A 23,165-nucleotide genomic window follows, 5' to 3' on the forward strand; every position below is an offset into this window, starting at 1 on the left:
AATTCCTCAATGGTTACATAAGCAGCTCTTGGTGTAGGTTGTTGCCATAAAGGTTTAGATAGAAGGAACATTTGACAAAGTGAGTTTGGTTTAGAGAGTTATCAAAGAAAGATGGAAAACAGTTTTTTTTATATATATATTTACTCAATTACATTTACCGTACTTAACTTTTTGAGGGGAAAAATACCTTTGAGTAGTTTTACTGCACCATACTTGTACTTGAGCAATAATACTGTGAAGTATTGCTACTTTTACTTCATAAAAATTTAAGGATATTTGGTGTATCAGTGTTAATTTGTATTTGCTGAGTCTTTTGTGCCATTTAGAGGCCAGGAAAATACAGTAATCACTATATTGTCACTGGAAGCACTTTACCTTTTTTCTGGGATGCACGGACCAGAATCTGCACATAACTTTGTATTTTTTTGTCTGAGGACATCATTTTCATATATCTAATCAGATGTTACAAAGTACTCAATTTCTTGGCTATTTTTTTACTTGAAAATACTTCAATTTAAAAATATGCTGATGTTCTTCTTTTACTTGAGTATGGTTTTTTTGGTAGCCTACCCACCTCTGGTGGTAGGGCTGCTGGTTGAGTGAAGATCCTTATCACTTTTTGGACTAAGTGAGATTTATTGTATGTTTTAGCAGCAGACTTATTAGTACAGCTAGCATATAGCATTTAAACCTGGTGGATCATCTTATTTGAATAAAAATGGAGCAGGTGACCCTGTCTGGGTCACAGTTCTCCCTGTAAATGTTGGTAAAAGAAATTTGACAGATGGATGCATGATGAAAGTTCTGAACACTGCATGGCCAAGCAAGCAGCACAGCATTATTCTCATCACCATTTCACACACACACACACACACACACACACACAGTATGTGGAACACATTCCACAACAGCAAAGAGTCGGGCGGCGCGAACATCCTGAGGAAACAACACTCGCTTCCTGTCAAATTAAGCCAAGTCGATGGCTGCTTGGGCTGATAACCGCCGCCACTGGGTGAGGTAAAGCACCACCTCAGTGTCTGCTCCCACCCACCAGACCCCGGTCCATCCTCGCATTAACGTGCGGCGCCCGTCAGGCAGCTCCAGTGTCCAGTGCCTAAAGGACAGCCACGACCACCAGGAGCCTCGGCGTTCCTCAGACAGGATGGGCCTCCTGCCACTGATCACCTCCACGCTCCTGTTCAGCTGTAAGGCTTCTCACCCACTTCTCTTCAAACAGGAGATGGTTGATCTGATCTTCACTAACCTGGTTATTTCTTTCTTTTCTCCAATGCTTCCACTCAGGGACAACTCTGAATGCGGGTAAGCATATTCTGAAATAAATCCTATTTGGACTAAAGTTGTTGTATGAACAGACTAATATATATCCATGAGGGATCATTTTATCTTGAGTAAAGAAGGATGTTTAATATTTTGGTGTTGGTATTGAGCTTGGATTTGTTGTGCAAGAGCAGAGATACTCCTCTTTGGTCAGTGGGAACACTCAGTGGCGGTTATCAGAGTCACTGGTGGGAACTGGTTGGCGAGGATCGTCACACGCCTCTGGAGCTGCTGGCAGTGGGAGGTGGGAATCTGTTCATATCGGCCGCAGATACCGATCTGTAAGGCAGCAGGTCCAGGATGGAAGGAAAGTTTCTATTTTAACTCTGCTTTGTGTGCTCAAGGCTGGATCGGTTCCTTTGCACTTCTGATATTTAGATTTTATTTCATATGGCAGATTTCCTCACTTGTTTTCTTGTAATGCAAGTGATACAGAGAAACTAAGTTCCCACAAAAAAAATCAATGTTTTGACTTACTAAATGGGTAAGTTTAAATCACTTATTTTGCAGCAGTACTGTATAAATTAGGACAAAGTAAATAATAAAATAGTACAGGGTAGAAAAAAGTCTTATTACCAGAAGAAAAATCTAATAATTTTATATAGACCCTTGGGAAAAATTAAGAGACCACTTAAAATCATCAGTTTCTCTGATTTTACTTTTTATAGATACATGTTTGAGTAACATGAATTCTTTTTCTTTTATTCCATGAACTACTGACATGTCTCTGAAATTCCAAGCAAAAATTTTGTGTTTATTTGTAGAAAACAAGAAATGGTCAAAATAATAAAAAAGATGCAGTGCTTTCAGACCTCAAGCAATTTCAAGAACACAAGTTTACACTCATTTAGAAACAACAATACGAATGTTTTAACTCAGGAAGAGTTCAGGTATCAATATTTGGTGGAATAACCATGAGGTTTTCAGTGGGGTTCAGTGCAGTGACCTCTCAATTTGTTTCCAGATCTGTATAGTTTCAGCTGGTCTGTTAATCAGGTTCTGCTTGGGAAACCCAGAAGCAAACCTGAGTCCTGCACGTGCCTTGTTTCCCATCATCAGCCCTGCCAGCTCCTGCTGAATGATGCTGGGCGTGGGCCAGAATCAGTGCGCTCCGAAACGGTGCTAAGTCCCCTGAGCGACCCGTTTGTTAAACAAAGTGCTTTTCCTGCCTCCTCAAGGTTTGTTTACCGCCCCTCTCTGAGTCACAGCAGCAGCCACTCAGCTCGTATGAGTGGTCTGATAGTTTGACGTCGGCGTGCCGAGGCTTTCTGCCTCCAACTATCCTCATTTCTGAATGCTTAACATTTTCCCCTTGAAGACGAGTCAAGATCAGGCTTGGTGCTGATGTCAGAATGAAAACAGGTTAAGATTAGGTGCTTATTTTCTCTCTGTGTTGCACGTGGAGTTTGATGGCTGCAAGCATTCGAGGAAAGAGGTGAAATCTGAACCATTTTTTTGTGTTTATTGTGAATTTTCTCTATTCCTGCAGAGTATGTCGTTTATTTAAAGCGGTTGGTTTTCTGGTACAAACACAGTTTTAAGTCTATTGCCCTTTTCTTGGTGATTTTTATCCATTCCAAATTCAATGTTGATGTATGCTTGGTGTTATTACTGTATGCTGGAGCATCCTCCTTTTTCCATTTCACCCAAATTGTCACCATCAGCTAAAAGTACATTGGATTTCCGGAACCAATGACGCTCTAACCTGGCATTGGCAGCAGACCCTCTAGTGCGACATTGAAGTCACATTTATATTGTCATGGTCTGAGGTAGTCCCAGCCATGAACCAAACCATATCAATAAAACTGGCACCATCACATCTGATTGAAATCTGCAGCGGCCCAAATGGACAAGCCAAGTGCCTTCAGAGAAAAAGGTTTCATGGTCAGAAGAGACGAAGATTGAGCTGTTTGTGAATTGATCAAATAAACTCTCACAATAAAAGTGGTCCAATATCCAGATATCCATATTTATGGTCACAAAAGTCATGTGGTTTCCTGGAAACTGACTTTTAGGCATCTAATTGTTTATTGTTTATATGTACAGTCATATCAATAAACTAGAATATTAATGAAAAGTTATAAATGACCTACATTATGTAGGTCATTTATACAGTCTGTTTTCAAACTTTCATTTATGTAAAGAATGATGATTCGTTGCTTACAACTAATAAAAATGTTTAGCTGGCATTTATGATTAGATTATTACATCAGAACAATTTTAAAAAAATCTTTCCTAATGCAGAAATGTGGGTCTTATGAAAAAAAATAAGTAAAACCTGCATAACGATAATCTTGAAACGAGCTTTATCGGAACCCATATTCTAATTTATTGTGATTATTAGGTTTAAACTTGAGTTGTTTCAGTTGTTGATGTTGTACAGTAACGCCACTCTAAAAAAAAAGTTATTTTGTTTCTATAAAAGCTCAGAATGAATGTTGCGATTCGTGCTGATGAAGAGGGCGTATAAACCTCTCAGCAGAAATGTTTTCTGTCTCGCTGTGACGTTGACTCCCAAAAAGAGTTGCTGACCCACTAAACCTCCCTGTCGGTGATGCAGACGTTCCCCTGTCAGTTTCTGACCATTTCCCTCCTAAAGTGAGAGATCAGCTCATTCGTTGGATTGACCCCCGGAAAACCTCGGCAGAAACGGGATGTAATTTAGACATGGTTTAAAAACATTAAACCATGTCTGCGATACACCCCCTACGCCTCCTGGAAGCCATTTAATTCCTCAAAATCAGTGTTGTCAGTGTGAGCTTCCCCCTTTTAATTTGACTTCTTTAAAGCTAATATTATTGTCAATTAAACTCTGATAATCGTTGCCTATGTCACACCCCAGCTGTAAAAATAACGAAAGTGGACCTGTCCATCGAGCCCAGTGCTGACGTGGAAAGAAACACCGACGTGGCTTTGAGATGCAAGGCCGAGGTTCTCACCTCTGGGACGGAGGCACTGAATCGTGTGTACACCGTATACAAAGGTGACAGTGTAATCTACAACAAGACAACCAGCTCCTCTGAGGATTTGCTCTACCGCCTGCCTCAGGCCAGAGTCTCCAACAATGGCAAGTACAAGTGCGCGATAACCATCATGGGAAAGGCGAAGACCAGCGAAGCTGCAACACTCACAGTGACAGGTGAGTCTGTTTTCACCTGAGGATGTTTAACAGGTACGCTCTGTGTTTGAGAAAATAAAACATTGTGACAATAAATACGTTGGTGAAAAGGGAGAAATCAGTTTTTCTCAGAGATTGAATCTATAATAGGTCATATTGACATGAAATATGAATATTATGCTATTATTATTATTATTAGTATTATTGTTCAAAACAATAAGATCAGTCGCCCCTTTAGAAATATTGTCACTGAGAAAAGCGTTCAACATTTATTTTCCACACTGTACATTGAAGAAAAAGCTATCTGTGGTTTGATTGGAAGTTATTTAACACTTGGAGGAAAGGGTCTGTTTCCGTTTTTGGTTTGCATCAAATCTCACTCATGTTTTTCTATGTTCACTGGTTTCCAGGCATGTCAACGCCCGTTCTCCGCATCAACAAAGCAAATATCACTGAGGGGGAATCAGTAACAGCCACATGTTTAGCACAAGGAGAGACGGGTTCCCTTTTGTTCAGCTTCCACGATAACTCCAAGGAAGTCGAAAATGGAGTGTGGGTGACCTCCAGCAGACTCACGTTTGTCCCTAAAGGCGTTGGGAACCACAACATTCACTGCTCCTACCTTGTCTTAAACATGCCATACCCATCTAAGTCCCAACAGAGCAACACAGTCACCCTTACCGTTGAAGGTACATTAGATTTGTTCATTGGTCAATTCTTCCAAGTCTCAACACACCTCATGATTTATGGGTTTTCCTCCACAGAACTTTCCATCGAACCAGTCCTGAAGATTTCCCCTCAGGACAATGTCTACGAAGGTGACACTCTCAACATCACTTGCTCGGTTAGTAATTCTACGAAGGGCTACCAAGCAGGAGAGCTCTTCCTGAGTCAGGACACCGAACTACTCAAGAGTGGAGAAACATCTATCCATGTTAACTGGACTGCACATGCAAGAACCCCAGTCCTTACCATTAGATGCCAGCTGGATCTAGGAGATGTAGAAAAAGTCGTCAGCAAGACGGTTTCAGTGAGGGGTGAGCAGACGCAGAAAGAATGATGTTACTGCATGAAATCCTTTCTGACTTTTTGCTATATTCATCATATTCTGATTGAGATTATTTCACTTCTCTGAGACCCTTCCACATATCACGATATTTTCAGCGACTGCGCGATAAATTGTTCGTTCTCAATCCATCCACAGAGCTGTTCTCCGTGCCCACTCTCAGTCTGTCTGCTGTCGAAGTCTTCCAAGAAGACGAAATTAGTCTCACATGCAGAAGTGAGAAACTGTCTTATGACAGACTTGAAGGAGAATCCCTCATTTACAGCCTTGAACCTTTTGACTACCAAATGGTTCGGAAAGGGAATGGAGTATTTGTTGGCAAAGCCAAGACAATTGATTTCAACTACACATGTACAGCTGCTGCAAAGGGCATCAAGAAGAAGAGCAACGTGCTGACAATTCATCCTAAAGGTGAGCACACCTCTGACAAAAACAACAGCAGCTTCACGTTTGGTTTTTGATGTTACATACCATATTTGGTCTTCATCTGTATTCTTTATAAATAATCATGTGGCGGAAGCTGTGGTGTTTGGGTTTGTTCGTTTTCGGTTCAGTTTGCAATTATTTTATGATGTGATGAGTGCCGGGTCATTCTTAATTAAAACCATAGAATATAATAGCAATGTATGATTCAGATATGCCGTTTGATAAATCACTTTATTCTGGATGAATATAACATGAACTGGTTGCATAAATTTATCTCAGCCTTTACCATATCAATATTTCTTCTCCATTTATGTTTATTTCTTCAAATACTTTGACTTTGAAGGCTTTGCTGATGCCATTTCTTGACTTTTCTCAGTAGATTTACTCATTGGCCCCTGTTAAAAACTACATAGTTTGTTGTTTCTGCTACTTTTTGATGCTGCTTTGGGGTTAGTGCAAGGTGTTTAATATTTCCTCATAGGTCTGTGCAATATTTAGAAATAATGCGAAATACAAAAGGTTGATAAATTTATATTACTAATAATGTACTAATTTCAACTGCTGTCCCACTGAGTTGGTAAAGAAATGCTCTTTAAAGATACTTTGTTTAAAGAAACCCATCAGTTATATTTTTTGCTTCTTCCTTGTATTTGTATTTTCTGAACTAAACGTTTTGAATTGCTTTTCAATTACGTTGGGCTCAATTTTAATTTTTCTACGTCTCTCCTTTTTAGTTCCCGTCTCGACTCCAAAGATCTGGGTCCCTGGCAGTGCAATCCTTGGGAAGAGAGTCAAAATCTTCTGTCTGTCGGACACAGGCACCCCACCCATTACATACACCCTGTGGAAGGCTAGCAAACAAAACCAAATTGCCGTTGTTCATGAGTTCAATAAAGCTGCTAACTTTACAGTCGTCATCAATGAAACTGGAAGACTAAACCACTACCTCTGCACAGCAAGTAATGGGGACAGGACGCCTGAACTAAGTGACAAACTCCAAACAGCTGTCATTGGTAAATATCAAAATCTGAATTAAAGAATAGCACATTTATTTGGCCAATATTGTTTTGTACGAAACCCAGCCTGCTTTGCAGAATATTCTCAAGGACAGGAGTGCTTCAGTTCTCATGAGATCAAATATGTTCTGTCCCACAACGGTGCCACCATCTTGCTTTACCACTGGGTTGGGTTCCCTGGTGACAGAAAATGTGTTTGGGTCTCATTTTTAACCACAAACCTTTTCTTTGTAACATTTTTGACAACTCTGTGGGTTTCCAGTAAATGACATCGACTATAACTCGAGATTATAACACAACACATGTATTTGTTTTCTTTTTTTTTTTCTTGCCTCTAGAGCCAATGACCATCGCGTCTCTGATGGTCGTTCCCGACATCGGCGACATTTCCGAAGGACATTCGGTCATCCTCATTTGTTCTTTCTTGGGCACGCCACCTGTAACAGTGAAGTGGTTCCGGGACAGTGATGATCTGAATCCACTGGACACCACGACCACTAATTCTAACAACACAAACTACGAATTCGTTGCAAACAAGGAGCACACCGACAGTTACTACTGCCGGGCTGAGAACCGAGCCAACTCTGTTAAAAGTAATACAATCAACGTAGTAGGTGAGTCTGATTTCTGTAAACCACCTCGTCTTTCCTCATTCTATCCTCTAAATAAAAGTAAAACTAGGGACTTTATTAGATATTTGGTCTGATCTGTTAGTATGTTCTACCTTTTAATGAGCACAAAAGATTGTGCCATGTTTTGTTTTTTTTATTCTAGAAATGTAATCATCATCCAGTTGGCCTGTCACAATAAGCAGTAAATGAATTAGTCACATGTAAAATTAAAAAGAGCTCAACAATTTCCATTTTCATTATTTATCTTCTTTCTTCTTTCTCTTTTCTCGCTCTCTTCTCAGTTTGGTGCATTGGTCTCAACTAGTCCATTTCTGAAGGATTATTTTGTTTGCAGAGACTTCATAATTCATATTATTTGTTGTTTAGTTTATTTATTTTGGATATTTAAAATATCTTCCAGTAGCAGTGTTAAACGTTTGCTAGAATTTAAAGTTTATTGATCTCTTAATGTGTTGTTGCATTATTATTCCTTTCCCTGAAAAACGGTCTCAAAGTGATAATTTTCTCATTTATCGCAATAACCTCTGGGACAATTTATCGTCCAGCAAAATTTGTAATTGTGACAAACCTAGTTCATGAGTCTTTCTGAGTTAAAAAAAAAAAAATCACTTGAATTTTGATATTTCAGGTTTAAGCCTAATAAATCAATGCATTCTCTAGAATCTGATAGCAGCAATTCTCCGTCAGCATTTTCTGGAACAGAACTGGGATTTGTCCAGACTTTGAAATAGCAAAGCAGACCCAGAACATTACACTGCCAGCATGTTGCACTGTGTGCATGATGTTGTTTTTACAGAAATGCTCCATTCGTTTTATACTAGATGTAACATAAAACACATTTCCCTAAATGTTCCCCTTTTTTCTCATTAGTCCACAGGATATTTCCCCCAGACGTTTTTGGGATGCTTTTCTGGCAAATGTGAGAAGGGCTTTGCGTTGTTTTTGATCAGCAGCGTTTGTGGCCTTGAAACTCTCCTGTCGATGACCTTTTTGCACAGTTTGTCTTTCTTCTAGTTGAATTATGAACACTGAAGTGTGAAGTTTGGTCTGCGGTGCTCCAGATCTCTTTTGTGACCCCCAGGATTAGTTGTTGATGCTTTCTTGGAATAATGTTGGTTGGCGAGTGTTTCATGTTTTCTTCTTTTGTGAATAAATGTTCTCACTGTTGTTCACTTGACTCCCAAAGTCAGAGATGTTTTTAGCCTTTGTCATGTTAAGTCAGGACCCGTTTCAGTGATTTCTTGATTTTATTTTGCAATGAAATTTTTACAAATCTATTTTACAAATCTATCAGTCCATAAAACATTTACATTCCTCTTCAATCTCAGAAACTGACACACACTTGCTTTATGAAAGATCTGGTGGTGAATCACACCTGCAAAGGGGGAAAAAATAGTAGAAATAAAAAAAATGAAATAAAACAAAAACAAATTAATTTTCTACAGAGCTTGCTGAAATAAAAATAATCAATAGTTTTTCAAGTCTTTTCTTTCTGATATCGTTTGTTTTTCTTCTCCTTAAAACTCTTATTTTTGCTGCAATGCTCTTCAAGTAACATTTAGATCCCTTCTGACTGATACCTCAGTCCATTTCTGTCATTTGTTTTCTTAAATTGGCGACTTTGGAAACTTTAACTCGTGTCATTTGCTCTTTATTTGTCTATTTATTCCTATCCACCAAAATCCGCTGATAAACATGTAGATATTTGTAAATTTAATAAAACGATCAGAAATGTCCTAACCTCCCTGTACTAATATTTTTTCTCTAAAACTAGCAAAAAACATAATAATTATAAAATTTTTGCATTTTTCTTCATATCCTCATTTCTTATCTCATGTTTCTTTTTGTCGTTTGTGTCTCTCTTTGCAGTCGGCATGGCGATGTGGAAGAAATTACTGATTCCTGGGACCATAATACTGGTGGTGTTCTCACTGGTGATGGTGGGCTTTATTCTGTTCACAAGATCCAGGAGAGGTAGAGACATCTACAGTCCTCCAGACACTCAGGCCGCTTACATCTTTAAATAAAAACCAGCCTCCCTCCTCCTGCTGCCTCCCCCTCTCTTCTGACTGATCGTTTCTTATTGTAGGAAAAAGAGAAAGAGCTGCTGAATTGTCAGTGTGAGTTGGCTTTGACTTTTCGCTTCTCCTGAATGTGCTGGATGTTTTAGGAGCTGGTGAAGGGTGTTCAGATTTACCAGGTGGTTCAGACGATGCGGCAGAGTTTGGATGCGGCGGGTTGTGGGAAGCACTTGGCGTGTTTTGCATGTTTGTAGACAGAAACACAATTTGTTCTTTCAACATTATATTCCTTGTTCTGGTAGTTCATATTTATAGGGAGCCAAATGGATTTGAGTTTCAAGAAATAAATTGTTGTCCTGCAGGGTATCAGAAATTATTTGGTATTTATTTACCTTTTAAACAAAGCTCCAAAGATTAATTGTTTCATGATAAACTACAGAACAGAAACCATGAAATAAGTAGATAAATAATCACTTAGATTTGCATAGAAGAAACATTTTCAGGAATTGCATCTTGTTAATTCTGTAATAATAATAATAATAATAATAATAATAATCTTGAAATCTCAAATGAGTTTTATGGATTTTTAAAAAATGTATTTACTGAATGATGAGACTTTTGCTTTAATTAGTAAACATAGTTTTTTTCCTCATTTTACTATTACGCATGAATTGATGCTATCAGACCATTGCTAAATAAATATTAACCAAAGAAAACAAAGTTCTAGTTCTGCGGTTGGCTACATCACTGAATCAGTTCGCACGTCGTGAACATTTTACGCTGATTTGTTGCTTTTACTTGAGTCACTTCCTGCTTCAGGTCCTTTCTTGTCAAGTTATTTGTCACAGTTATGTTTTGTCTTATTGGAACATTTTTCTGGAGTCAGTTTAGAGTAAAAGTAAATTAATACTGATGCATCTTTTTCTTCCACGACTTATGAATAAGTGAAAAATGTGGGCAGAAACCACAGTCGCACGATTACAATGTCTACTACATGCAAAACACCTCGTCTAGTTTCTTTAGTGTTTATCTGACGTCACGTTTGCCTGCAGCTGACTTTATTTTCACCATTTCTCAGAAAGCCTGCGAGCCCTAAATCAGATGACTCTTTAACAGTGGCTCTAACCCACGACACAGAGGTTTATAATGCAGCCACAGGTAGCTTGGTTTTTACCGTCCTCCTGTGTGTTGCTTACAGGCCCCATCAATATTTATCATCTAACAAGCCATTATCCCACCCTAAACACTCATCACACTGTGTTGTAACACCTTTACTCACAGCAATAATCCATGCTCTGGCCTGCATGCATGCAGAGGTCAGATCAGGATGACCTTGTTGTTGCCTGTGCTTCCTTTGAGTGGCAGATTTCTTGTTTTTTTTTTTGTGCATGCTCAGCATGTTTATCATTGAGGACAAAATTATTATTAAACCCCCCTGTGTGATTTAATGTTTCACAAAATGTTCCTAGGTGCTGATCCTTGCTCTCAACAGAACAAGAATCAGTTTTCTTTGGATAGCGCTGTTATTTATTTGTATTTGCATAAAATAACCAAGCCATTTTAGGAAAAAAATGCAGGGGTCAATATTGTTAGCCCTCTAATAACTGACCTTTTTATTAAGGCAGCTTTAATGCACACCAGTGGTTTGAACCGAGATTTATCCTCTAACCTTTAATCCTTCATTACGGATTTCAGCTTTCATTTAGGAATGCATCATATCAAAAACAACAACACAAAAATCTCTTTAAATTGGAGATGAACATAATGGAAGGAAGGAGAGACCTTTAACCTAAAGAATATACCCTCCCCACAGTGGAACACGTTAGAGGGAGTATCATGCTGTGGTGAAGCTTTAGCACAGCTGCACTTTGAAATCTCTTCTTGCTTGAAGGAAATCAGAATAAACAACCCTAGATGAAGAATTTGAAAAGAGCAAAAAAAACCCTGAAGAAGTCAGCAGTAAAACAGGCGTCGCTCCTGGTGAAGAGCTGCATTCACCAAACATTTCTGACTGATGTGCAGCCAGCATAGAAAATCTGGAGTGAACTGAAGCCAAAGCTCCGTTCCAGATCAGAGAGAGGAGAACGAGATCTAATTGATCAGGGAACTTGTCAGATTGTTGAAAAGTACAACAAATTACTTCTGGTTTTTATCCAATAACAAATAAATACAGATAAATAACTGGAACAGGAGGGAAATATTTTTGGCCCATGTGTTGTTTTTTTTTGAGTGAATAATGTAAACATCCCAAATGAAAATCAGATGTTTGAAAAAAGCAGGGGCGTCTGATAAATTCTGTCCTTAAATGTGTGATAAATCTCCTTGTCCTCGTATTTTTATTTATTTTATTTGTTTTTGCCTTTGCATGTCGTGTTATGCTTGAGCATGAGTCACAGCAGCATTAGCAATGAGACACAGTTTGTTTTCGGTGTATCCGCAAGAAGGGAAGTTACTTTTCTCTCATTTTCTGCAACCTGCTTAGAGCAGCCATTATCCTCTTGTTCCAGACGCAGCGTCGTTCTATGATGACAAGGAGGGGAGAGTGACCAATGGGACGCGAGGTAGCGTTGCATCGCTTCCTGCAGACATCAGCAACAGGAGCAGCTACAGTATCCCAGCAACAGTGTAGAGGCAGAGTGCTCTATTTTTAAAGAAAACCAAACTCTGAAAGACTTACGAGACAAACACAGGAGACAGAAACACTTTCCTGATGTTTACGACATTTTGGAGGAAGTGGACAATATTTTGTTTCCCTGCGAAATGGAGGGCCCCTTTTTTTGTTTTGTTTTGTTTTTTCTTTGTTTTTTTTAAGAACAAGAAATAAACTAGGGACCACTGCTCCCTCTCCCCTCCTCTTTCAGTCATTGTCCTAACAATCGTTTTTTGACCTTTGTGTCGTTTTTCCGTGTGACTGCATGCCCGTTTCTTGTTTCATCTGTTCATCTAATCTACATGAAGTAAACCTGATAACACTGATCTGTATATATTATAACAGGAAATGTGTGTATATAATTTTGGTTGATTACTGGACTGATGACGGAGAGCAGTTCTGTAGAATAAAGGTGTTTATTTTATTTAGAGGTGTGTCTCAACCGTTCATTCATTTCTCCCGCTTTTGAACGACGCCTGAATTGCTGAAATATGTTGTTAAACACTGGCAGTCAGAAGTTTACATACACTAATCATAGGTTTTGGGGCTACTGTTGATACATAAAATATAAAATAGGAAGTTTTTTTTCTATACATTACAGAAACAGGCTGGGACATGTGATACACAAAACCAAGCGACATTCATTTAGATGTCCCTTATGGAGCTCCACATGATTTCTTTTTGTTAACCTTCCAGTTCCTGGTTTAATTATCCTGACCACTATTCTTGACATTGACAGGATTATAGAACTTGTTGGTTTTCAGGGTGGATATGATCACATTTTGACAGAGATGATGTCATTTCTTCAGGACTGCCATTCAGAGTGAGTCTAAAATTTCAACCTGGACTACAGAGTGCTATCAAGAGAGCAGACTTGGCTTCCACACCTTCGTAGCTAATCACATGGATAAGTCAGAGCTCTTCTTGATTGGGCAAGAAAAATGATGCTGCTTGGTTACAATGAGAAGACTTACGTTTGGGGCAGTCAAAGTAAAGATTTCAAACCAAACAACTCTGTGCCTGATGTCAAGCGTGGCGGTGGTTGTGTTATGGTGTGGGTTTGTTTTTCTGGCAGTGGTACAGGTACATTAACAACCTGGGTAGAATAACGAAGAGAAAAGTCACATCATCAGCTTGACGGTGGAAAGCAGGACCGGTTTAGGTGATCGAACAGGTCAATTATCCCAAGCATATATCAAAGTGCTGCTGGGATATATAAAACAGGCTAATATTTAGCTTGAAAAAATGCTCTCAGCCTCAGCCTTAATTAAAAAAAAACATGAGCAGCATTACTATTTTGATTGAGGGTGTTTCCACAATTCAAAAGTATGCACCTAATTGTTGTTCCATAATAAAATAATTAAATCTGTGAGGCGACCCTGAACAAAGACTAGTTCAAATGCATCGTTGTAACTGTGACATTCATGCCAGTCATGTGTTTATATAAACCTCTGACTGAACTGTGACATATCTGACATATGACCTTGCAGGCTTGGTTTTATCGAAGTCCTGAGGCAAGAGCGACTGCATACCATGAAGTCAGTTTGCTTCCTGAAAGCTAAATGCTCTGCAGAGACTTCCTTGAAATGGTGGAACAATGGAGTCTCTGATTTGCTTCCCATGCTGGCATGAAGAGCTCTGCTGCGCTGATCACACTGCTGGTATTTTGGCGGGTTGGGTTTGTTTTGTTCCAGGCCAGGCGAGTTTGAATGCACTCAGCAGGGGCAGGAAATTATTCACATAAGCCTCGATTGAGCCGCGTATGAGATTACATTACCAACTGGGGAAGTTGTTTTTGCCAGAATCTGCGGCACAGTCGCTCTTAAATTAACAGACTATTGTGAACAACTCAGCTGAGTTTCTGAGGGTTTCTGTGTTCAGCAATTAAGGATGTGAAACCTTTTTTTTGTTTTTTTGTTACAGTAACTTAGAGGGTCATAGTGACATGGAACGCCACAGAAAGTTTCTCCTTGCTTTTAGCAAAGAATATATGCCAGATTAAGAATACATTTAAAGGACACATGGAAAAAATGTTAGTGTGTTTATGGGAATTTGTGAAAATTATTTCAGGAGTGGATTCGTCTAATCACATTGTCCAGTTGAATCTATCTCAGTTTACCGATCTTGCTTTGTGCTCTAGTTGATGCTCATATTGGAACTTAAAACTGCAGTATGTAAGTTTTATAAAAAAATATATTTTTTTACATATTTGCTGAAACTGTCACTATGTTGTGACAGTATAATATGAGACAGATAATCTGAGAAAATAAAAAATATCTGCCTTCTCCCAGTGCTAACTGGAAACAACCAGTCAGAGATAGGAGGAGGGTCTTAGTGCTGTCCATCATGTATGCGATGCTTACCTAACACCTTCCCTCTCCCTTTGCATTTTTCTCAAGCGGTTGTCTTTTCAACTCACAATTCGTTTGTGCTCGGTCTCATTTTACCCACCATGTCCAACTTTGCATTACAGGTTAATATCAATAATATCCGGGTTAAGTTATCCTAGCTTGGCAGCTAGCAGCCTCTCAACTCCTCACAATCTCTATAAGTGAAGGATGGGACCCCGGTGCAGAGCAGATGGAAATTTCCTTTTAACAAGGGAAAAAAAAAAAAAAACAAACTAATAATCTGCACAGGAGAAAGTTGAGGCAATCAGACAGGAAAACAACAAAGGAACTGCACCGCAAGGAGACCAGCATGGAGAAAAAACAGAGCACAGAAAACAGGATAATCTGGTAAGGAGGTGAGAAAACTGTTCAGGTTACAACTACCAGGAGGGAGAGTGAGAGACATGAGAATCATGTGTGACTAATAAGAAGAAGGAAGGGCAGCTGGAACAACAAGAACTTCAGCAGGGAACTAAAGCAAATAACACAGAAATAACTATAGAGGCTAATAAAAAAGGACACTGTGGGATTTTACCAAAACAAACCTGATTAAAGCTAACACATAATCAAAAATAAATACAGACAAAACAAGAAAGAACTGAGATTCTCAAGACATGAAGACTGCAATAGAGGGGGCGATGACAAAAACACACTAAAGATGACAAAGGAGAAAAGAGTGCATAGGAATGCGATGATGATGAGAATGAACACTGCGAAGGAGAGGATGGTGTTAGTGATTGAGACAATGATGGAGACATTAGAGAGGTTGCAGCAGATGGACGATGGATGGTCCGGACGTCGGTTCCGGAGGAGGCCTGCAATCACTCTCTGAAGGTTACAGTTTCTTTTTTTTTTTTTTTGTGGAAGCTCCAAAGAGTCTCCATGGGGAGCGCAGAGCGCAGCTCAGGCTGCGTAGGCACCGGAGGAGCGACGGGAACTTTGTGGTGATGACGCATACCGGGCCGAGCTGAGACCTTGACCCATCTGCTTTCCTTATTTGTGTTTGAAAGTTTGAAAAATTTGTTTAGTGGATTTTCTTTTCTTTTTTTTTCCTTTTTTTTTTTTTTTGCATGCTGGGAAAGTTTCCAGAAATTGCTTTTGATATAACTTCGTCCCTTGCGGTTTAACTTGTAAATTATAGTTTTGTCTTAACTTAATCTGGTTGGTCTGTGTTTAACAGTGAGAGTGGACAGAACTCCAGAGAGCGTATGGAGCAGCAGGAAACCTGAAGCAGGTGAGACAGAACTGCAGCACCATTACCATCGTGGGGTTCATACATTTCTTTCAAATCATTTGTTAAAAGAACTAAAGAATTTTACATTTAGTCATTAGTCATCAGCCTTACAAAAAGACAGATCTATTTTCATTTGAAAGAGAATTGTGGATGTGATTAGCAATTGTTATTTAGAAACAATTATTAAACATTAGTGGTTGTTTGATGCCTATGTTTGTAATTTTTATTCCGTCTGTTCTCTATTTCTTTCTTCCTTTGTTTCTTTTCCATGCTGTTTAGGTATGAAAATAGCAGAAGCATCCTTCAATAATGGCATTAGTTACTAACTGTATCAGCTAAATTTACAATTGAGTAAATTGAGAAGCCAAGGCAGAAGCATTTCATACATTTTGATTGAAAACTGACATAAACTCTCACGGATTGACAAATAGATACTTGTAGTTTTCATATCTGAGATAGTTCCAGTTGCTGCCTTTCTTGTCTTTACTTTACTGAAAGACCATATTTTCATCTGGTTTTCTCTTGACTCCGTTTTATTCTGACTTATTGTCTTCAGGACGTCGTTCGTCCCTGCTGAAACTGCTTTATTTGTTTCGCTAACGTCTCTTGTGGTCTCATGTGGCTGATAAGGCCTTTCATCCTGGTGCTGGCAGAGATTTGTGGTGGTTTTGAATTTTTGTAAATGCCTCCACAGAAAAGGATTCTGTGGCCTTTTAGAGTCACTGTCCTCGGGGTGTTAAAGTGGCAGGAATTTCACTTGCTCGGATTGACATAGCTGCCTATCTATTTGTGTGGATGTGGGGTGCTAGAGAATGAAGAGATTTCGAAATGTCGCGTTATTGCGTTGACGTGAATTTTTCTCATGCAGAAACTGACGACGATCTCAGCACGTTGTCCAACGAGCCAGAGGTGGAGTACACGGAGGTGGTGCATCCGCGCTCATCAGATCCTGCTAAAAGTAATACACAAAAACCTAAACTCTTCTCTGCGTGAAGCCTCAGCTCGTCTTCCCTTTTTGTTACCCAGAGCTTCTCCCTTTTCTGGACAAATCTGCAGAACTGTGCCACATTCCTTAGACGCTGATAAGACAGGGCAAGACTTCCTGGGAGGGGCCTAATTACACTTAATTGATACACCTCATTGCTGACATGGATAGCTGATGGGATTTCCAGCACTGTTGCAGCAGTTGTAAACAGGAAGGGTTGAGCTAATTGCAGAGAAGGTTTTGATGTTCGTTCCTTCATTGTCATGGCCTCGTGCTCTGGATCCCATCGGGGTGAAGACGGTCGTTACACTGGCAAGACCCTCCTATTTTTAGGACGCTGTTTATGATATTTCAAACAGACAGTATCTGCTCAAGTTTTTCCTTTGATGCTTAGACTGCCTGTTTTTGTCTCTTCCACGAACAGACCCTCTTAGAAAAGGCACAGACACAGTTTACAGCGAGCTCCAAAACTCTCCACACGGTGAGTTCGCCTCCACTAAGACCCTTTTATTGACAATGTCTTAAATTGTTCTGGTTTGAATACTGAGTGACTTTTGTTCATCCGCCTCTGTGTTTTCTTTTTTTTTTTTTTTTTATTTGGATAGTTTTTATCCTAAATATTACAGAAAACCTATAATAAATTGGAACTTCTTTTTTTTTTTTTATTTAGCTGTAGTTGTTCCTTGCCTTATCTTTCCAGTCTGAGAAAAATAACTGTTCAAATGCATAATTAGATCCCCAAAAGTCATTTGATCAAACCTATAAACTTCTTCTTTCTTTGCAGCCATATGAACCTTGTTGTTGCATCCCCTTAAGGCTTGATTTCTGGCTCTAAAATGGGAAAAGAATATACAACAACAATATTTATGGCTTGAGCCTCTTTACATTTTTACTAAACATGACGTGGAGTCAGAGAGGTGAATTTGCACTGCAGCTCACAGGAGCAGTCTCATCCTGTTACTGCAGTCAGGAACTTCCTGTTATTATACAAGCAGACAGAAGCTGGACATGTCTATCATGTAGTCCATCAGAGACCTAATGTTTCCTGTACAAAGGAACTGTGAGGTTTTTTTTTTGTTTTTTTTTTTACGCAAGTGCGTATCAGACGTAATGTAAATACAGAGTCAGATTAGAGATATTAGGCTGGGTTTATGGGGCAGAGGTCCCTGCAGAGGGGTTCCTAATGAATCACTGATAAAAATGACTAATGGGCTGCTCTGAGGTCAGGCAGTGAGTGGGCAGGACTTTGCATGTTTAACTGGTGATGCTTTTTTTCCCTGCAGGTGCCGCTGACCATCACGACTACGTGAGTAACTGGGCGTTCTTCCGAGACATTTCTTAACAATGAGTCATTGGATGGCATCTACAAGTTTTGCCCTAAAAGGCAGAATTACATGCTAAAAGTTTTTTTTGCCAATTTCGTTTTGTTCTGTACAGAAAAATGCCAAAAATAAATAAATAAATAAAAAAAGGCTCGATCCGTCCTAAGATGTATAAAAATATTTACTTTTAGTCATTTAAAAAGATATTGTTTCTCAGGTTTCCAGAAGTATGTAATGGAAAATACAGCAAACACCCGCTGTAACGTATATAGAAGCTGATTTTTCAAAATCAACTCTTCCACATTTAGCAAAATTAAACATTAAATTAATAATATACTTAAGTAAAATATTTAGCTAAATAATTAACTAAATTAAATGTTTAACTCAGCATTTAGCTAGATTAAATTTTTAGCTACATTTATCCAGATTTTGCTTAGAAATTCAAGATTGAGACAGATCATTTTAGGACCTTTTTTTTTTTTCTTTTTTCTTTTAGATGTCTGACATTAAATGTTTTGTGCCTTCAAGGACTATTATGCCAAACCCTTGAAGGATGGATTTCTCAATTCTTTGCTGAATAACATGAACTGCATGTCCTTCCTAAAACTTTCATTTTCAGTTTTTGTCTTCGGCCGCCTCCTGGTTGCTTTGACTCTCTGCAGCCATAAAGGGAAACTGTTGTCAAAGTTTCCAGAGATGAACAAAGGCATTTGGCGCCGAGGCTTCCTTTCCTATCAGTTGTTCAGATCAGCACTTTGCTCCAGTCAAATTAGTGCCAAGCCCATCCCGACCAACATGCAGCCTCACTGTGTGCTGCTGCTGCTGCCCCTACATGGCATTGAAGACAGCAAAATGGGAGCAACTGGACATAATAAACAGTGCATGCGTCTTCTTCTTTAAAGATGCTGTTTGGTCTGATTGCTTAAGATTTCATGCTTGCATTTTAGATTTCATGCTTGCATTTTATAGGTGTATTCACCAGTAAAAAAAAAAAAAAAAAAAGATTGAATCCTTGTTTATAGCTTATTTTGGTTATGATGCGGTTTTAAATTTGAGTTTGCTGACTTTGCATTACGTGTCCACAGGGTTCAGTAAAGTACGTTGACCTGAATGGAGACCAGCAACCTGGGATCACGCAGCACAGTCCTAAAGATATCAGCTACTCAGATCTGCCGATGCCTGTGGATTGAAGATGAGTGCTGTCTTCACTCACTTCATGGGCTGTAATGTTTTCCTTTCTCCCTTACGCTTCATGTCCACGCTTTTCTGTTTCTCTAAAACACTTCACCACTTACTTTCAGTCATGTTACTGACTGCTGGATTGCTGTAAATATTTTTCACTTTAATAAAAGCCTTTTAAGCCAACACATTACATCTTCATGTGTGATTTAACAACAAGAGACGATGATCCTAAAAGCTTTGAAAATAAATGACCATGAAAAAGAACTTTTTGCTGTTTCTTGACATACTTACATTTTAATATCAGACAAAGATATAAAAATACAAATATGCGTTTTGATATTATTGTTTCATTTACAATAATAAAAAATATCACTGGCCTGTCATTTCAAATAGTGATTAACTACATTGTTTTGACGAGTTTAAGCTACACCCATGCCACAGGCATAAAGTTGGCCAAAAGATCTGAAAAGAAACACATAATGCTTCTGTCTAAACAACTTCAAGAAGAGATGAGAACATTGAATCCCTCTGGGTTTCAGCGTCATTTCTAAGGCTTTTGCCAAACCACACCAAGTGTCGTTGTCCACAAATGGAGAAAACATGGAAAATTGGTGCAACTTCCTGGGAGTGGCCAGCCCACTGACATTACTCAGAGCGCATCAGTGATTCGTCCAGGTGGTCAGACAATGCCGAACATCTGAAATACTGCAGGCTTCCCCTCCTTCATGAGTCAACAACAGCAAAGAGACTGCATAAAAACACTACTGATCAAAAAGCAACACAACAGTCAGTCTTATTTTGCTAAAGAAAACTTAACAATCCCCAACACTTTTGGATAATCTTTTATGTTTAATGTTTGGTTTCCATTTGGTGAAAACTTGTTTGATAATCTGAAAATGGAAGAATGACAACAAATAATAAAAAAACAAAAAAATTGTAAAGGGGAGAACTGTTTTCTTAGCATTGTATGGACTCCTTGTAAATATTTTGTGTGTGGTACAAATTTACTGAGCAGTTTAAAAAGCAGGAAAGGGAGCAGAGGGAGAAGGGAAGGCATGAACTAAGTGATTTTTATTAATTAATAATCTAAGGTTTGTTGCAAAACTTTTGAAAAATATTTACTTCGACAAAACAGCGTTTCTAGTTATTCACCAGTAGAGGGCGCCATTGTACTAAATCTCGGCCTGCATTTCTCTCTCTGCTTTCACGGTTCGTGTTTTGTTCCTGGTCTGAGTCCATCCTGTGGCAGAACAACACAATACGCTAAAGGGCGTGAACACTTCTGAGTATGACATAAATCTTTTCATTTTATAAGTTGAAAAGTTAGAAGAAATCACTAACTTTAATTTGATAATCATTTTTAATAGAATCTACTTGGTTTATATGTACTTCAAGAAAATATAAAGTGCCTTACATTCCTCTGTTCTCCTCATTTATAGACTAAGTGCACTATAATGCAGATTTTTTACTATTATATAATTTACTTAGTGTTACTTAGCCTTTTCTTGATCTTGTTGCACCTTGATTTTTTTTTTTTGTTGAAACAAACTGACAGTTTGTTACAACCCACACAGTGTGAGTGCGGGTTGCGTTTCATTTAAGCTGTAGCTAAGTGTGACGTGTCAGAAAGTTCAGTTTTTTAAACAGCTGTTTTCTTTAAATCGTCTCTAATGATCCCACTAAGAGCTCTGGCTGCTTGTCACAAAGACAAAGCGAAGCAGCCAAAACGGGAAATGGGCCCCTGAGGGGTTGGAGGCTGTCTGGCAGGTTTAAAAGAGGAATGAGTAACCAAAATTCAGAACCAGAAGTACACCTCATCACTTCATCAGATGTTTGGTAGGTGAATTATCGTTCCTGTTTTCTACACCACGTTTGTCCTTTATTTATATGCAATAACATTGATTGTACTTTGGCACTGTTTAAATGAACACAAATTAATTTAGGTGGGATATGTTTGACAGAAGTATTCCAGCAATAAAATCCCTGAGTCTGATGAAACCGTTTTCTTTTCCTGGCTTCCATCCGTCCATTGTCTGCACCCACTTATCCTTGGAAGAGGTTGAGTTCACTCTGGACAGTTCGCCGGTCTGTTACAGGGCAAAACAGAGACACAGGACAAATAACCATGCACACACATACACACACACGCGCACACACGTACAAATTTAATCATTTATTATCCTAACCAGTATAACCAACTACCTTCCACTGTAAGAGGAAACTGGAGTTTCCACAACCATGGAAAACATGCAAACACCATGCAGGGATTCAAACCCAGGACCTTGTTGCAAACCAACTGAGCCACGGTGGAAGTAAATCAGTAGAAACATCAGTGTGATATCCGTCCATCGATGAGCCAGCGAGGGCTTTCATCACTTGAAGCAAGCCTGTTTGGTAGAGAAGAATGAGGCAGGGTAAACGGCTGAAGCAATTACTTAACACATTTTGGTGAGAGTGTGAAGCGAATAGAGGAAGACGCCGTCATTGCATCACTTTTTTTTTTTTTACAAACCGAAGCAGAGGCCCATAGATATATTGTAAATGTGCAGTTCAACCACGACTCTGGATGAAATGAACTTGGTAAAGTGAACGTGGCTGTTGACTCAAACGCAAACATGCTGGCTAGTAATCTTCTGTGTTCTGTTATTAAAACATGTGTTGTTTCTGCCGTGCAGTGGAAGTGACTCATATTGTTTTCAACATGTAATAAACAGCTCATCCCGAAATAAATATAACATGTTCATCAGTTTGAACACGCCGTTGGTATCAGTGTAATTCGTTAAAAACCTGCGTCACATCCGCAGAAGGGCTTCACTGACCGCTGGGGTTTATGATGACAGCAACGGCATGGCAACCGAACTTAAACTCAATTATTGCTCCTTTGCTTCCTTTAAAGTGAATACTCATCCTCTTTCCCAGCTTTCTCTGCCATCACGTTTATTTAAAGCCAGAAGGCTTTAATCACAAAAGGTAGAATCTGAGTGGACGAACATAGAAGGTCGGGGATGATTCATCCAGCATGTCCTCATCAATTATCCTGTCCTCCTGCCTCGCAGCCGTCCTGCTTATAAATAAACCTCCTGTTGCATGGACACTAAAAGTTGCATTTGTATGCAAAAAAAAAAAAAGCTAATTAATAATGTATTCACATGCTGGTGAAAGCTGAAACTGTGTATCCTGGCTGTAGTTATGTGTGTACAATCAACTCTGTTCAGTTTCTCTGTCCCTGTGAAGGAAAAGCATCTCCAGGGCACGATGCTGCCACCAGCTGCTCCTCCAGTTTCTCCAGTCCAGAGAAACTAAACCAAACTGCAAATGAGAATTCTTGGAGTTTCTTCCATTCCTCTGTACAGCCCAGATTTGCACATCCACAACATACATTCAGTCTACAGGGTATCCTGCCTGAGCTGTGCATCATAGCAGCTCCTCCAGAGTTACCGAGGGCCTGTCCGCATGAGCTGCTTTATTCATTCGGTTAAATTACAAACTAGTTTAACTTGTGTTTTCTGATTATGTGAACACTTTTAAAAACGTGTCAAACCTGATTTGGTTCACAAAGCCCAATGTTTTGACAATCTGGCACAAGTTCAATTCATCTTTGAAGAGACTGGAAGTCCTTGGTATGTAGCCTTGTAGCCAAGATAATATAAAAGAAACAATGAGGCACTGTTCTGCTGTTGTTTATTATAGTTTTACCAACTGTGTCATTCCATCTGCAAGCACTGAGTCTAATGTCACATGTTAAAAATATTCATAATCCAGCTGAAACAAACAAAAAAAAAAAT

General features: G+C 39.1%; 1 protein-coding gene across 7 annotated transcripts; it reads left to right on the forward strand.

Annotated features, from left to right (window-relative positions):
• The first annotated feature begins 1,008 nt into the window (after nt 1–1,008).
• pecam1b (platelet and endothelial cell adhesion molecule 1b) lies at nt 1,009–19,563 on the forward strand. Of its 7 annotated transcripts, XM_088003740.1 has the most exons (16): nt 1,009–1,205; nt 1,303–1,320; nt 4,181–4,477; nt 4,867–5,145; nt 5,221–5,493; nt 5,661–5,933; nt 6,683–6,961; nt 7,303–7,578; nt 9,466–9,570; nt 9,686–9,716; nt 10,696–10,775; nt 15,838–15,891; nt 16,760–16,849; nt 17,301–17,357; nt 18,160–18,182; nt 19,284–19,563. In XM_088003740.1, the coding sequence occupies exons 1-16, from the start codon at nt 1,163–1,165 to the stop codon at nt 19,386–19,388; spliced, it is 2,283 nt and encodes a 760-aa protein (XP_087859866.1). In that variant the 5' UTR covers nt 1,009–1,162; the 3' UTR covers nt 19,389–19,563. The 7 variants fall into 7 exon arrangements, with proteins under 7 accessions (XP_087859866.1, XP_014849177.2, XP_014849181.2 ...); XM_014993691.2 differs by lacking the exons at nt 9,686–9,716; nt 10,696–10,775 and having other exon boundaries at nt 1,010–1,205; XM_014993695.2 differs by lacking the exons at nt 15,838–15,891; nt 16,760–16,849; nt 17,301–17,357; nt 18,160–18,182; nt 19,284–19,563 and adding an exon at nt 12,125–12,695 and having other exon boundaries at nt 1,010–1,205; nt 10,700–10,775.
• Nucleotides 19,564–23,165: the final 3,602 nt, after the last annotated feature.

Source organism: Poecilia mexicana, unplaced genomic scaffold, assembly GCF_051168715.1.
Source record: "Poecilia mexicana isolate PSO_F unplaced genomic scaffold, ASM5116871v1 scaffold_1, whole genome shotgun sequence".
Taxonomy (NCBI): Eukaryota; Metazoa; Chordata; class Actinopteri; order Cyprinodontiformes; family Poeciliidae; genus Poecilia; species Poecilia mexicana.